Source organism: Camarhynchus parvulus, unplaced genomic scaffold, assembly GCF_901933205.1.
Source record: "Camarhynchus parvulus unplaced genomic scaffold, STF_HiC, whole genome shotgun sequence".
Lineage (NCBI taxonomy): Eukaryota > Metazoa > Chordata > Aves > Passeriformes > Thraupidae > Camarhynchus > Camarhynchus parvulus.
In genome coordinates this window covers 1-16,000 of record NW_022148604.1, presented here as the reverse complement: position 1 = coordinate 16,000, position 16,000 = coordinate 1, and the positions used below count along the sequence as shown (strand labels likewise).

The 16,000-nt window shown below is 51.3% G+C and overlaps 1 protein-coding gene across 1 annotated transcript; it reads left to right on the top strand.

The window, feature by feature from the left end:
* Positions 1 to 7,951: 7,951 nt before the first annotated feature.
* Positions 7,952 to 15,885, top strand: LOC115916961 (2-acylglycerol O-acyltransferase 2-like; the record flags this gene model as incomplete). Its single annotated transcript, XM_030970696.1, is given in 10 exon segments — positions 7,952 to 8,058; positions 8,060 to 8,135; positions 9,364 to 9,415; positions 9,418 to 9,498; positions 9,640 to 9,705; positions 10,983 to 11,028; positions 11,586 to 11,599; positions 11,784 to 11,797; positions 12,120 to 12,283; positions 15,686 to 15,885. Coding segments are annotated over 10 exon segments (820 nt in total), but the record flags the coding sequence as incomplete, so codon positions are not given.
* Positions 15,886 to 16,000: the final 115 nt, after the last annotated feature.

Here is a 16,000-nt window from a genome sequence, read left to right as displayed (position 1 = left end):
TGAAAGCAACACTTGGCATCTCCAACTGGCACTACTGGGTAGCAGGTGAGACACAGGCAGGTACAAACACAGACAGAGTACACCTGGGTACAGGTAACACACAGGACAGGTGGGGCAGGGACACCTGGGCATGTGGGATACCTGGGCAGGTGTGAGAGAGTCTAAACTGGACAACAACGCGGCATCCTCAACACGCCGCTACCGACAGGTGAGACACACCTGGACAGGTGAGAATACCTGGGTACAGTGGCACAGAGATAGGGCTGGGCAGCATGGGATACACCTGGACAGGTGAGACACACCTGGGTACAGGTAACCTGGGACAGGTACACCTGGGTACAGGTAACACAGATGGGACACCTGGGCGTGTGAGTGCACGCCTGGACGCGTAGCTGCAGCATCCTCAGCCACGCCACTACTGAGGCAGGTGGGGCCACACCTGGACAGGGTGGGACACACCTGGGTACAGGCAAGGTAGGGACACCTGGACAGGTAACAGTGGGACAGGCACACCTGGACAGGTGAGACCAGGGGTCACAGCTGGACAGCAACACATCCTCAGCCTTGCTGCACCCGACAGGTGAGGTACACCTGGACAGGTGAGACACAGCTGGACATGCGGGTTACACCTGGACTTGGTGTGGTGTAGAGTCAGCCTCAACACGCCTCTCTACGACAGGTGAGAGGACACCTGCAGGTAACACTGGGACAGAGCACACCTGGGGCAGTGAGGACACCTGGGGACAGTGAGCAGCACCTGGAAAGGGAGGCTGGGACAGGTGAGAGCTGGGAGGGCTGGGTCATTCTCAACTGCACCATGCGTGTCCAGGTGAGGTGGGTGTGTCAGTGCAAGTGTCCCAGGTGAGGTGGGTGTGTCTCTGGACCTGGTCATTTGGTGGGCGTGTCCAGGTGAGGTGGGCATGTCTCTGGACCTGGTCAGGTGGGCGTGTCCATGAGCATGTCCCAGGGTACGGTGGACAGGTCTGGAAGTGGGATGGGCGTGGCCTGGGGCGTGTCCAGGCCCAGTGGGCGTGTCCCAGTGTGGTGGGCGTGGCCTGGACGTGCCAGGTGTGGTGGGCGGGTCCCAGGTGCAGTGGGCGTGTCCCACGTGCGGGTGGGCGTGTCCAGGTGTGGTGGGTGTGGCTGGGTGTATCCCGGGTGCAGTGAGCGTGTCCTACAGCGTGGCCGCCCCAGCACTACTGCGCTGGGCTGGGCAGTTACATCAAGAACCTGTCGGTGGTGCTGTGACCTGTCAGCATAAGTCGCCTGGACAACTCACACAGCCTACATGGCCACCCAGGTACCCAAAACATCCCAAAATACCCCCAGAAATATCCCAGAATATCTGGGATCATCCAAAATCCTGTTCAGAAATCCCCAAAAATCACCCCAAAAATCCATTTGTTTACTCCCTGGGGCGTGTCAGCATGTCACCCTATCCTGGTGTCCGTCCAGGCGCCTCCAGATTTTTAAAAATATTCCCAAAACATTCTGAATGTCCAAAATCCTCATTCTCAATTTTAAAATCCATCAGGACCGTCAAATCCCCCATCCCCAAGACACAGGACCCCCAAAAATCCCTAAATTTCCTCCCCAGACAAACATCTCAAATCCAAATTGTGGTTCAGTGACCCCAAAGCTTTCCTAAAAATACAGTCACCCCGAGCCTAAAATTCTCTCCAGGACCCCCCAAAGAATTCCCTGGGGACCCCAAAATCCCCCAAATCTCACAGACAATGCCATCCCCATCAAGTAGGTGGTTCAATGACCTGGGGACCCCAAAACTTCTCCTAAAACCCCCAGATACACTTGAATCACCCAGGGCCCTAAATCCTTCCAGGACCCCCCAAAATCTCTGGGACCCCAAGTCCCCCCAAAATCCCCAAGTCTCTCCCAGACAGCACCAATCCCCCACTCAAGTGGAGTACAGTTCGGTGACCCCAAAACTTCCTAAGCCCACTCAGATCCCACCCAGGACCCCCCAAATCCCACAGGATTTATTCCCAAAATCCCCTGAGGACCCCAAAAATCCCAAATTTCTCCCAGACAACATCCCCATCAAGTAGTGGATTCCAGTGACCCGGGGACAGTGCTGCTCAACCTGCCACTTGTTGGCTCAGGTGCAGGGGATTGGGGGTCCTGGAGAGTTTTTGAGAGGTCCTGAAAGAGATATTGGGGGTTTGGAGTCCTGGAGAAGTTTGAGAGTTGTAAGGGGAGGTTTGAGAAGGGTCCCCTGAGAGAACACAGGGGAGGTTTGGGGTCCTGGAGGAGTATTTGGGGGGTTTGGGGGTCTGAAGCTGGGAGGAAGAGGGGTCCTGGAGGGATTTGGGGAGTTGGGGAATCTGGAGGGATTTAGGGGGGTTTAAGTCCTGAGAGGGTGGGGAGGTTTGTGAGTCCCTGGAGGTATTTGGGGAGTTTGGGGGTCCCTGGAGAGTAGCTAGGGAAGGTTTGAAGTCCCCTGGAGGGGATCTAGAGGAGGTTTGGGGTTCCTGGGGGGAGGATTTGGGGAGGTTGGGGGTCCTGGAGGAGGGGATTTGGGGTTTGGGGGTCCTACTAGGGGTCCTGGAGGGGCTGGGGGGTCCTGGAGGGATTTAGAGGGAGGTTGGGGGTCCTGGAGGGTGACCCAGGGGGAGTTTGGGGGGTCCTGGAGGTATTTGGGAGGTTTGGGGGTCCCTGGAGGATTTGGGGGGTTTGGGGGTCCTGGAGGGTTTGGGGTTTGGGAGGTGGGGGATTTTGGGGTCCTGGGGGTCCTGGAGGCTTAGGGGTCCTGGAGGGATTTGGGGGTCCTGGGGGAGGAGGATTTGGGAGGTTTGGGGGTCCTGGGGGATTTGGGGAGTTTGGGGGGTCCTGGAGGTTGGGGGTTTGGGGTCCTGGAGATTTGGGAGGTTTAGAGGTCCCTGGAGGGATTTGGGGCTGCTGGAGGGTTTTGGGGGAAATTTGGAGCACAGGGTCTTGGGAGGTTGGGGGATCCTGGAGGGATTTTGAAGTCTGGGAGACTAGAGGGGTTTGGGGTTTAGGGGGCTGCTGGAGGCTTGGGGGCATTTTGGGGCCTTTTGGGGTTCTGGACAGGATTTTGGGGAAATTTGGGAGGTTTGAGGAGTGGGTCCTTGAGGGGATTTGGGGGAGGTTTGAGGGGATTGTGGAGATCTGGGGAATTTTGGGGCCTTTGGGGGTCCTGGAGGCTTGAGGGGTCCTGGAGGGATTTAGAGGGGCTGCTGGGTTTGGAAATTTTGGAGCTTTTGGGGGTCTTGGAGGATTTGGGATCCTGGATGTGATTTGGGGATTTGGAGGAGGGTCCTGGAGGAGTTACCAGAGGCGTTGGGGGTCATGGAAGGTTTGCTGGGGTCCTGGGCAGCGGGTTTTGGGGGATTTGGGGAGTTTGGGGGTCCTGCAGGTGGTGGGGTTCTGGAGAGTTTGGGGGGATTTGGGGTCCCTGGAGGTTTGGGGAGGTTGGAGGGTCCTGGATGGTTAGGGGGTCCTAGAGTTTTTGCAGGATTCGGATGGATTTTGGGACAGATTTTAGGGGATCTAGAATTTTGGGGTTCCTGGGTGGATTTTGAAGAGGTCTGCATTAGTTTTCAGGACTTTTTAGCCTCTTTTTTGCAGGATTTCCCCACACACACATTTTGGGGACTGGCAGATTTTGGTTCCAGCTACCGTTGTTTTATTTGCAGGGTTGGGGGTGGGGGGGTCTCACTCTCCCCACCTCCCCAAATTCAGGTTCACGGCTTGACGTTAAGCTCCGTGCTGAGCATGACACCAGCACCGCCTGTGGTGACCCGGGCCCCGGGACCCCGGGGACCCCCAGACCGGACCCCATGTGTGGGGGATGAGGGACAGCACCAGCACCGAGGGCCAGGACCCCCACAGGCGGACTCTGCGCCCCCTCATTTTGGAGGGAGAGGTTGAATTCAGGGAGAAACCCCTCACGTGCCTGGTGGGGGTTTTGGGGGAGGAGGGAGGGGCACGGGGCCGCCTGCCCCTTCTCCCGGACAGACGGACATTTGGGAGCCCCTCCACCTCAGCCCCCCCAACCCGTGTTTTTAAAGCTCTTGGTCCCACTGGCGTCTTTGTGGTTTTCCTGCGCACCTCCCAGATCGGGGACGTTCGGATTGGAAAAAAGCGGGTAGGGAAAAACCCACGGATTTTGGGAAAAGACTCACGGATTTTGGGGCAAATACTTGGTTGCAGGGGAAAAACCCGCGAATTTTACGAGGCAATAGTAACGAAGCTCTTGTCTGGTGGGTAATGGAGGTCGAGGTTGAATCCACTGCCAGTGCCTTTTGCAGGGCACCCCTTTTAGAGGACACCCCGATTTCATGCACAATATTCTGTTTGAAACAACGAGTTTCGAGGGAGGCAGGATTTGGGTGAAAACTCGATTTTAAGGGTTTATTTAAGTTAAAGCGCCTGGATTGCAAGCAAGCGGAGATGCGTGGAGTTCGAATCCGCGATTGCTTTTACTGACACCCCACTTTGAGGGCGACACCCCAATTTCATGCTGGATATTCCATTTGGAGAAACCTCGAATTTTGGAAAAAACTGAATTTGAGGAAAAAACGAAATTTGGGCCAAAATCCAATTTTGGGGTTTATTTGGTTAGTTAAAGTGCCTGGATTCCAAGTAAACTGGTAGTGCGAGGGTTCCCGAATCCCGACGGTGCCTTTTACCAGGCACCTTTTTAAGGGGAAGTCCCAATTTAACAGGAAACACTCAATTTGGGGCAAAATACGAATTTTGGTTAAAACCTAAGTACAGGTGAAACCCCGGATTTACAGGGTTTAATTGATTAAAGTAACGATTAGGTTCAAATCCCACCGGCGCCTTTATCCCACACCCCATTTTTGCAGGGGAGGGACAGCCCCTCATTTTGGGGAAGACGGCACGCACTCAATTTTGGAGGACAACACCAAATTTTGGAGCAAACCCTCAGAATTTTGGGTGAAAACCCCGTATTTTTGGGGTTTTGTTGGTTAAGGACCTGAAGATGGGACTTGGGGACGTAGGGACAGCATTGGAGGTGGGATTTGATTCATCCCAGTATCTGAATTGTTTACACCTGGCCCATGCTCCCTAGGCATAGTCCTTGGCCCCGCCCTCTCTGCTGGCCACGCCCCTCCCCCTCGCCTTTCCTTCCTTCCTTTCACAACTCCAAAATTGCCCAAAATTGCCCAAATTCCCCTGGGAGGGGCCATAGTTCAGCAGTGGCTCCCAGTAACCCCTCCCCAGCCCCCAGTAACCTCTCCCCATTCCCAGTTCAAACCAGTGGCTTGGTAACTCTGGCCCTTCTCTCCCAGGAACTCTCCCGCTCCCAATGTGCTCCTGCCTTGGTAACCCCCAGTAACCCCCCAGCCCATCCCAGTGCTCAGTAACCCCTAACCCATCCCAGTAACCCCCAGTGCTCCCAGTAGCCCCCTAGCCATCCCAGTGCTCCCAGTAACCCCAGTGCTCAGTAACCCCCCAGGCCCCTCCCAGTGCTTGGTAACCCCCAGGCCATCCCCGGGTTAACCACAGTAACCCCCGGTGCTCCCAGTAGCCCCTAGCTTGTCCAATGCCCTAACCTCCCAGCCTCAGTGCCAGTAATCCCCTGACCTCCCAGGTCCCCCCAAACCTCCTTGGGACCCCCCCAGATCCCCCCCAAGTCCCTCTAGTCCCCCAAAATCCCTCAGGGCCCTAAGTCCTCCTAAATCCCCTAAACGGCCCTTCGGGACCCCCAAAATCCCCCTAAGTCACACTTTAGGCCTCCCCAAGTCACCCTAAGTCCCCTGAGTCCCCCTAGGCCTCCTCCAGGTCACGGCCTCCCCAAGAGTCCCCCCAGGCCACTCCCAGGACCCCTCAAGTCCCCTCGGGACCCCCGAATCCCTCGGGACCCCCAGGTCCCCGATGCCGCTGCGGGTTCGCCCCCTGCACGTCCGGCTGCGGCCGCCTGCAGACCTGGCCGTGCTGCGGTGGGTCCTTCTCCTTCCTCCTGCTCGACCTTGGAGCTCCCACCCGGGGTCCACGAATCCGCCCGGGGTCCCCGAAATCACCAGGGGTCCCCAAAATCCGCCCGCCCCTGAAACTCCCCTGGGGTCCCCTTGACCCCCCCTTTTTATCCCAAAGTTCTTTAGGGCAGCGAGCGTTCCCACCCTAAAATTGGGGATTTTGGGGGGTTCCTGGGGAGAAATGTGGGGTTCTTGGGGGTGGAATTGTGAGGGGGGGTCCCCATATGTGTGGGGTCCCCAAAATCCCGCCTGGGGGTCCCCTAAACCCCTGTCCCCTTTGACCCCCCTTTTATCCCAAGTTCTTTGCAGGGCAGCTGGCGTTTCCCACCCTAAAATTGGGGATTTTTGGGTTCCTGGGGGAATTTAGTGATCGGTGTGGGGTGTGAGGGGGGGTCCCCATAATATTGTGGGGTCCCCAAAATCCGCCCGGGGTCCCCAAAAATCCCGGGGACCCCAAAATCCCCCTGTTCCCCTTTGGACCCCCTTTTATCCCAAAGTTCTTTTAGGGCAGCTAACAGGCGTTCCCACCTTTACATTGGGGATTTTGGGGTTCCTGGGAGTGGAATTGTGAGGGGGGTCCCGGAATATTGTGGGGGTCCCAAAATTCACGCCCGGGGGTCCCCAAAATCTCTTTTACCCCCCCTCCCGAAGTTCTTTAGGGCAGCTAGCTGACGTTCTCACCATAAAATTGGGGAATTTGGGGTTCCTGGGGAGAAATTTGGGGTGATCGGGGGTGGGGAATTGTGAGGGGGGGTCCCCAGAATTCTGTCGGCATCCCAAAAACCAGCTGGGGGTCCCAAAATCCCTCTGGACCCTTTTATCCCAAAGTTCTTTTAGGGCAGCTGGCGTTCTCACCCCAAAAAATTGGGGATTTTGGGGGTTTTGGGGGGGGGCCTGAAAATTTGGGAGGGGGATTTGGGGTCTGGATTTTGGGGGTTCTGGGGGCTGAAAAGTTTGGGGATTTTGGTGTTGGGATTTGGGGGTTTTGGGGAATTTTGAGGGTTTTTTTGTGGATTTTGGGGGTTTGGGAAGTTCGGGAAGTTTTCGGTGGTTTTGGGGAGGATTTTGGGGAGTTCTGGGGTGATTTTTGGGGGTTGGGGAAGTTTTGGGGTGAATTTCGGGAGATTTTGGGGAGATCTTGTCAGGGGGGTTTGGGGGATTTTGGGGAGGTTTTGGGGATTTTTGTGGGGTTTGGGGGTTTATATATATATATATATATATATACACACATATATACTCATCAATAGTTACATATCCATATTTATAAGCCAATAACAACGCTGCCAATATCTAATTATCGGTAACTATTGATAATCTATGGATCCTCATGAGGCCAGCTGTGCACGGTGTTGCAGTTCCTGCTGATATTACAGATATATACACACACACATATATATATATTCACATTTCTAACCCAGTAACAAAACCCAATAGCTGACAATCGATAAATCAGATCACCTATCGATCACAGCCAGTTGTGCACCATGCTGTTCGGTGCTGATCGATATATCATGTCACACATATATATATATATATACACACAGATATATATATATATTCACATTTCAACCCAATAACATACTCCAACAGCTGACAATGATAACCGATCGATCACCTATTGATCCTGAGCCACCTGTGCACCGTGCTGTTCCTATTGATTGATATATATATATACACATATATATATATATACACTCAGATATATATATATATTTTCACATATACATGTGTATATATATATATATATGATATATATAGATATATATATTCACATTTCTAACCCACTAACGCAACCCAATAGCTGACAATCGATCACCTATCGTCACAGGCCAGCTTGTGCACCGTGCTGTTCGTACTGATTGATATATATGTATACACATATATACACAGATATATATATATTCACATTTCTAACCCAATAACGCAACCCAATAGCTGACAATCGATCACCTATCGATCACCTATCGATGACAGGCCAGCTGTGCACCGTGCTGTTCGTGCTGGCGCTGCGCGGCCCGCTCTGGCTCCCCGCGCTGCTCTACGGGCTGTGGCTGCTGGCGGACCGGGACACGCCCCCGCCGCGGGCGCCCGTGCGCCTGGGTGCGCGCCTGGCCCGTCTGGAACCACTTCCGGGACTACTTCCCCATCTCGGTGATCCTGGCCGGAAAATGGCGGGAAACGGGCTTTTTGAGGAGATTTTGGGGGTTTGGGGGGGGAACTGGGTGGGGTTTAGGGGGTTTTGGGGTCCCTGGATGGGGTTTGGGGTCTCTGGATGGGGTTTGGGGTGGTTTTGAGGAGGGGTTTGGGGATTTGGGGTTCCTCAGGGGAGCTTTGGGGATTTGAGGGGGTCCCTGGAGGACCGCCGCTAGGGAGCGCCCGTGCGCCTGGGTGCGCGCCTGGCCCGTCTGGAACCACTTCCGGGACTACTTCCCCATCTCGGTGATCCTGAGGGGAGAAAATGGGAGGAAAAATGGGATTTTGGGGGTGATTCTGAAGGTTTGGGGTGCCTGAGTGGAGTTTTAGGGGTTTTGGGTTTCCTGGATGGGATTTTGGGGGGATTTTTGGGGGTCTCTGAGGATCTCCCCACGCCTCGCCACCAGGCGGCGCCCTGCGCCGTAAATGCGCGACCCCTAAATTCCAAAAAATAAAATTAAAAAAAAATAATAAAAAAAACAAACAAAAAACCAAAAAAACTGAGCCCCAATTCCCAAAACCTCCCCCGAAATGAAAAATAAAACTCTAAAACGAAATAAAATTCCTAATTACCCTCAAAAAAAAAATCCCTCCAAAAAATCCCCCAAATTACTAAAAAAAATCCCGAAAAGAATCCCCAAAATAATCCCAAAATTCTAAATTTTGCAGCTGATCCACACGGTGCCGCTGGACCCCCCGGCCGCAATTACGTGTTCATTTTGGGTCCGGAGCCTTCAGGAATTTCTGCTTTCCTAAAAATTCAAGAAAGCCGCGAAATTCCCCAAAACCCCAGAATTCCCCCAAAACCCCCAAATTCTCCACTGCCCTCCATCAATTCTACAAGAACCCCTCCCAAATTCTCAAAACAACCCCAAAAAATCCGCAAAAAAAAAAAAAAAGCCCAAATAACTCCAAAATTCCCCCAAAACATCCCCCAAACCTCCCCAACATTCCTAAAAAAAAACCACCCCAAAATCCACCAAAAATCCACCGAAATTCATTTTTAAAACCCCCAAATTCCACCAAAATTCTCCAAAATTCCCCCAAAATCTCAAAAATTAAAACAGAACACAAAAGTAAAACAAAACTCCAAAATCTCCCCAACCCCCAAAACCGAATTTTAAAAATCCCCAAAAAAATCGCTAAAAATTCTGAAAATAATCCCAAAATTCCCATTTTTTTGCAGCTGATCCGCACGGTGCCGCTGGACCCCGGCCGCAATTATGTGTTCGGGTTTCACCCCACGGCGTTTTGGCCGGAGCCTTCGGGAATTTCTGCACCGAGGCCACCGGTTCGGGCGCCCTCTTCCAGGGGCTGCGGCATGGCTGCTGACGCTGCCCTGCTGGTTCGCCTGCCTGCTCTTCCGCGACCACGCCATGGCGGCGGTGAGCGAAGGGTTAAATCCATTCATAATGTTCCATTTTCAATTGTTTCCATGAAATTGAAATGTTCGAATTTATACAAAATCACTTGGGGGTTCCCTGCTGGTTTCCGCCTGCGCTCTTCAGGGACTACGCCCTGGCCGGCGGTGGCTTAAGGGTTAAATTCATTTTAAATGTTCCATTTTTAATTGTTTCCATGAAATTGAAATGTTCCAATTCAATGGGAAATCTCTCGGGGGTTCCTGCTCTCTTCAGGGACTACACCCTGGCTGGCGGTGAGCGAAGGGTTAAATGAATTAAAAATATTACATTTTTAATTGTTTAAATGAAATTTAAATGTTCCAATTCTATACAAAATCTCTCGGGGGGTTCCCTGCCGCTCTTCCGCGACTACGCCATGGCCGGCGGTGAGCGAAGGGTTAAATCCATTCATAATGTTCCATTTTCAATTGTTTCCATGAAATTGAAATGTTCCAATTCAATGGGAAATCTCCTGGGGGGTTCCCTGCCGCTCTTCCGGGACTATGCCATGGCCGGCGGTGAGCGAAGGGTTAAATCCATTCATAATGTTCCATTTTTAATTGTTTCCATGAAATTGAAATGTTCCAATTCTATACAAAATCTCTTGGGGGGTTCCCTGCCGCTCTTCAGGGACTACGCCCTGGCCGGCGGTGAGCGAAGGGTTAAATTCATTTTAAATGTTCCATTTTTAATTGTTTCAATGAAATTGAAATGTTCGAATTCTATACAAAATCTGCTGGGGGGTTCCCTGCCGCTCTTCCGCGACAACGCCATGGCCGGCGGTGAGCGAAGGGTTAAATTCATTTTAAATATTACATTTTTAATTGTTTCAATGAAATTGAAATGTTCCAATTCTATACAAAATCTCTCGGGGGGTTCCCTGCCGCTCTTCAGGGACTACGCCCTGGCCGCCGGTGAGCGAAGGGTTAAATGAATTAAAAATATTACATTTTTAATTGTTTCAATTCAATTTAAATTTTTTTCCCCTTTAATTCCATTTTTTTCCTCTTTAATTCCGCGTTTCCAGGCCGGGTCTCGTCAGAGGCCTCGAGCCTCAAGCACCTGCTGGCCGGGCCTGGGCTTCTGAATCATTTGGAAATTTTTTCCCCTACAAATTCCGATTTTTACCCCTTTAATTCCGAATTTTTTCCCTTTAATTTTGATTTTTTCCCCTTTAATTCTGATTTTTTCCCCTTTCATTCCGCGTTTCCAGGCCTGGTGTCGTTGGAGGCCTCAAACCTCGAGCACCTGCTGGCCGGGCCTGGGCTTCTGAATCATTCTGAAATTTTTTCCCCTACAAATTCCGATTTTTACCCCTTTAATTCCTAATTTTTTTCCCTTTTATTTCCAAATTTTTTCCCCTTTATTTCCGATTTTTTCCCCTTTAATTCTGCGTTTCCAGGCCTGGTCTCGTCGGAGGCCTCGAGCCTCGAGCACCTCCTGGCCGGGCCTGGGCTTCTGAATCATTCAATTTTTTCCCCCACAAATTCTGCATTTTTCCCCTTTAATTCTGGTATTTTTTCCCTTTAATTCTGAAATTTTTCCCCTTTAATTCTGAAAATTTTCCCGTTTAATTCTGATTTGAAATCTGTGTTTCCAGGCTTGGTCTCATCAGAGGCCTCAAGCCTCGAGCACCTCCTGGCCGGGCCCGGGCTTCTGAATCATTTGGAAATCTTTTCCCCTACAAATTCCAATTTTTTCCCCCACAAATTCCGATTTTTTTCCCCTTTCATTCCGAATTTTTTTCCCCTTTAATTTTGATTTTTTCCCCTTTCATTCCACGTTTCCAGGCCTGGTGTCGTTGGAGGCCTCAAGCCTCGAGCACCTCCTGGCCGGGCCTGGGCTTCTGAATCATTCTGAAATTTTTTCCCCTACAAATTCCGATTTTTACCCCCACAAATTCCGATTTTTACCCCTTTAATTCCGATTTTTTTTCCCCTTTAATTTTTATTTTTTCCCCTACTAATTCTAATTTTTTTTCCCTATTTTTGGTCCCCTGTTCCAGGCCCGGTCTCGTCGGTAGGCCTCAAACCTCGAGCACCTCCTGGCGGGCCTGGGCTTCTGAATAATTCAATTTTTTCCCCCACAAATTCTGCATTTTTCCCCTTTAATTCTGGTATTTTTTCCCTTTAATTCTGAAATTTTTCCCCTTTAATTCTGAAAATTTTCCCGTTTAATTCTGATTTGAAATCTGTGTTTCCAGGCCCGGTCTCATCGGTAGGCCTCAAACCTCGAGCACCTCCTGGCCGGGCCCGGACTTCTGAATCATTCCGAAATTTTTTCCCCCACAAATTCCGATTTTTACCCCTTTAATTCCGATTTTTTTTTCCCCTTTAATTTTGATTTTTTCCCATTTAATTTTGATTTTTTCCCCTACTAATTCTAATTTTTTCCCTATTTTGGGTCCCCTGTTCCAGGCCCGGTCTCGTCGGTAGGCCTCGAGCCTCGAGCACCTCCCCTGGCGGGCCTGGGCTTCTGAATCATTCGAAATTTTTTTCCCCACAAATTCGATTTTTTCCCTTTCATTCCGCGTTTCCAGGCCTGGTCTCGCCGGAGGCCTCGAAGCCTCGAGCACCTGCTGGCCGGGCCCGGCGCCTCGCGCGTGTGTCGGCGCTGGGCGGGCCCCGGCGCTTCGAGGCCCGGCGCTGCTGCGGCTGCAGCTGCTGCGCGAGAGGGCTTCGTCAGGATAGCCCTCAAATACGGGTGCGGTTTGGGGCAAAACGGGGATTTGGGGGCAGAAATGGCGATTTTGGGGGCTTAAATGGGGGGGTTTGGGGAGAGAAATGGGGATTTGGGGGGGTTTTGGGGTCGGTTTTGGGGTGGTAAACGGGGATTTTGCGGTGCATGAGGGAAGGGGTTGTGGGGTCTGAAATGGAAGATTTGGAGGGATAGATTGGGGATTTGGGGGGATAAATGGGGATTTTGGGGGAGAAATAAGGATTTTTGGGGATAAATGGGGATTTGGGGGAGAAATGGGATTTGGGGGGGTTTTGGGGTCGGTTTTGGGGCGGTAAACGGGGATTTAGCGGCGCATGAGGGGAGGGGTTGTGGGGTCTGAAATGGAGGATTTGGAGGGACAGATCGGGGATTTGGGGGGGATAAATGGGGATTTGGGGAGAAATGAGGATTTTGGGGGGATAAATGGGGATTTGGGGGGATAAACGGGGATTTGGGGGGATAAATGGGGATTTTGGGGGATAAATGGGGATTTTGGGGGATAAATGGGGATTTGGGGAATAAATGGGGATTTGGGGTCGGTTTTGGGGCGGTAAATGGGGATTTAGCGTCGCATGAGGGGAGGGGGTTTGGGGTCGTCAATGGAAGATTTGGAGGGACAGATCGGGGATTTGGGGGGAGAAATAAGGATTTTGGGGGAGAAATGGGGATTTGGGGGGAGAAATGGGGGTTTTGGGAGGGTTTTGGGGTCGGTTTTGGGGCGGTAAATGTGGATTTTGCGGTGCATGAGGGGAGGGGTTGTGGGGTCTGAAATGGAGGATTTGGAGGGACAGATCGGGGATTTGGGGGGATAAATGGGGATTTTGGGGGAGAAATGAGGATTTTGGGGGGAGAAATGGGGATTTGGGGTCGTCAATGGAAGATTTGGAGGGATAGATCGGGGATTTGGGGTGATAAACGGGGATTTGGGGGGATAAATGGGGATTTTGGGGTTCCTGAGGGGGTTTGGTGGGTAAAATCCCTATTTTGGGGGATAAATGAGGGACTTTTGGGGGGATAAATGGGGATTTTGGGGTTCTTAAAGGGGGATTTGGGGTTCCTAAAGAGGGATTTGAGCTTAGGATTTAGGATTTCCAGGGGAGGTTTTGAGGTTCCCAAAGTGGAATTTTCAGGAAGGGATTTGGGATTTCCATGGGGAATTTTGGGATTTCCAAAGGGAATTTTAGGCTGGGATTTTGGCTCTGTCCCAGGACAGGCTCCTAATTTCGGGGTGCCCCCCCCAAATTTTCTATTCCCAGCGCCCCTTTGGTGCCCGATTTTGGGGTCCCAGAGAGGAGTTTGGGGAAGGGATTTGGGGTTCCCCAAGTGGAATTTTGGGAGTCCCAAAGCGGAATTTTCAGGAAGGGATTTGGGATTTCCAGGGGGGGATTTTTGGCATTTCTAAAGGGAGGTTTTGGGGTTCCTAAAGAGGGATTTGGGGAAGAGATTTGGGATTTCCAGGAGGGATTTTTGGGGGTTCCTAAAGCGGAATTTGGGGCTTCTTAAAGGCGGATTTTGGGAAGGGATTTGAGGTTTCCAAAGGGAGATTTTGGGAAGGGATTTTGGGGTTCCTCAAGTGGAATTTTGGGGTTCTTAAAGGGGAATTTGGGGAAGGGATTTGGGGTTCCTCAAGTGGAATTTTGGGGTTCTTAAAGGGGAATTTGGGGAAGGGATTTGGGGTTCCTGAAGTGGAATTTTGGGGTTCTTAAAGGGGAATTTGGGGAAGGGATTTGGGGTTCCTGAAGTGGAACTTTAGGGTTCCTAAAGAGGGATTTGGGGAAGGGATTTTGGGGTTCCTAAAGGAGGATTTTTCTGGGGATTTGGCATTTCCAGGGGCATTTTGGGGTTCCTCAAGTGGAATTTCGGGGTTCCCAAAGGGAGATTTGAGGAAGGGATTTTGGGGTTCCTCAAGTGGAATTTTAAGGTTCCTAAAGGGAGATTTAGGGAAGGGATTTAGGGAAGGGATTGAGGGTTTGGGCATTTTTAGAGGAGGATTTTAGGAAGGGATTTGGGATTTCCAGGGGGGGATTTTTGGGATTTCTAAAGGGAGGTTTTGGGGTTCCTAAAGTGGGATTTTGGGTTTGGGATTTAGGATTTCCAGGGGAGATTTTGAGGTTCCCAAAGAGGGATTTGGGATTTTCCAAGGGGCATTTGGGGAAGGGATTTGAGGAAGGGATTTGGGATTTCCAAGGGGGATTTGGGATTTCCAGGGGGAATTTTGGGATTTCCAGGGGAATTTTGGGATTTCCAAGGGGCATTTGGGGAAGGGATTTGAGGAAGGGATTTGGGATTTCCATGGGGAATTTTGGGATTTCCAAGGGGAATTTGGGGAAGGGATTTGAGGAAGGGATTTGGGATTTCCATGGGGAATTTTGGGATTTCCAAGGGGCATTTGGGGAAGGGATTTGAGGAAGGGATTTGGGATTTCCATGGGGAATTTTGGGATTTCCAAGGGGAATTTGGGGAATGGTTTTGAGGAAGGGATTTGGAATTTCCAAGGGGGATTTGGGGTTCCTCAAGTGGAATTTCGGGGTTCCCAAAGGGAGATTTGAGGAAGGGATTTTGGGGTTCCTCAAGTGGAATTTTGGGTTTGGGATTTAGGATTTCCAGGGCAGATTTTGAGGTTCCTAAAGTGGGATTTTGGGGAAGGGATTTGGGATTTCCATGGGGAATTTGGGGAAGGGATTTGAGGAAGGGATTTGGGATTTCCAAGGGGAATTTTGGGATTTCCAAGGGGAATTTGGGGAAGGGATTTGAGGAAAGGAATTTGGGATTTCCATGGGGAATTTTGGGATTTCCAAGGGGAATTTTGGGGAAGGGATTTGAGGAAGGGAATTTGGGATTTCCATGGGGAATTTTGGGATTTCCAAGGGGCATTTGGGGAAGGGATTTGAGGAAGGGATTTGGGATTTCCATGGGGAATTTTGGGATTTCCAAGGGGAATTTGGGGAATGGTTTTGAGGAAGGGATTTGGAATTTCCAAGGGGGATTTGGGGTTCCTCAAGTGGAATTTCGGGGTTCCCAAAGGGAGATTTGAGGAAGGGATTTTGGGGTTCCTCAAGTGGAATTTTGGGTTTGGGATTTAGGATTTCCAGGGCAGATTTTGAGGTTCCTAAAGTGGGATTTTGGGGAAGGGATTTGGGATTTCCATGGGGAATTTTGGGATTTCCAAGGGGAATTTGGGGAAGGGATTTGAGGAAGGGAATTTGGGATTTCCATGGGGAATTTTGGGATTTCCAAGGGGAATTTTGGGGAAGGGATTTGAGGAAGGGATTTGGGATTTCCAAGGGGAATTTTGGGATTTCCAGGGGGAATTTTGGGCTGGGATTTTGGCTCTGTCCCAGGTCAGGCTCCTAATTTGGGGTTGCCCCCCAAATTCTCCGTTGGCAGCGCCCCGCTGGTGCCGGTGTTCAGCTTCGGGGAGAACGAGCTGTTCCTGCAGGTGCCCAACCCGCCGGGCTCGCGGCTGCGGCGCCTGCAGGGCCGGCTGCAGCGCCTGCTCGGCGTGGCGCTGCCGCTCTTCCACGCGCGCGGCGTCTTCCAGTACAGCTTCGGCCTGCTGCCCTTCCGCCGGCCCATCCACACCGTGGGTGAGCCAAAACGGGGGGAAAAACACGAAAATCGGGAAAAAAAAAAACCCGGTGAAAAAAGACAAAAGTTTGGGGAAAAATTGGGGGAAAAATGAAAAAAAAACCCAAAAAAATG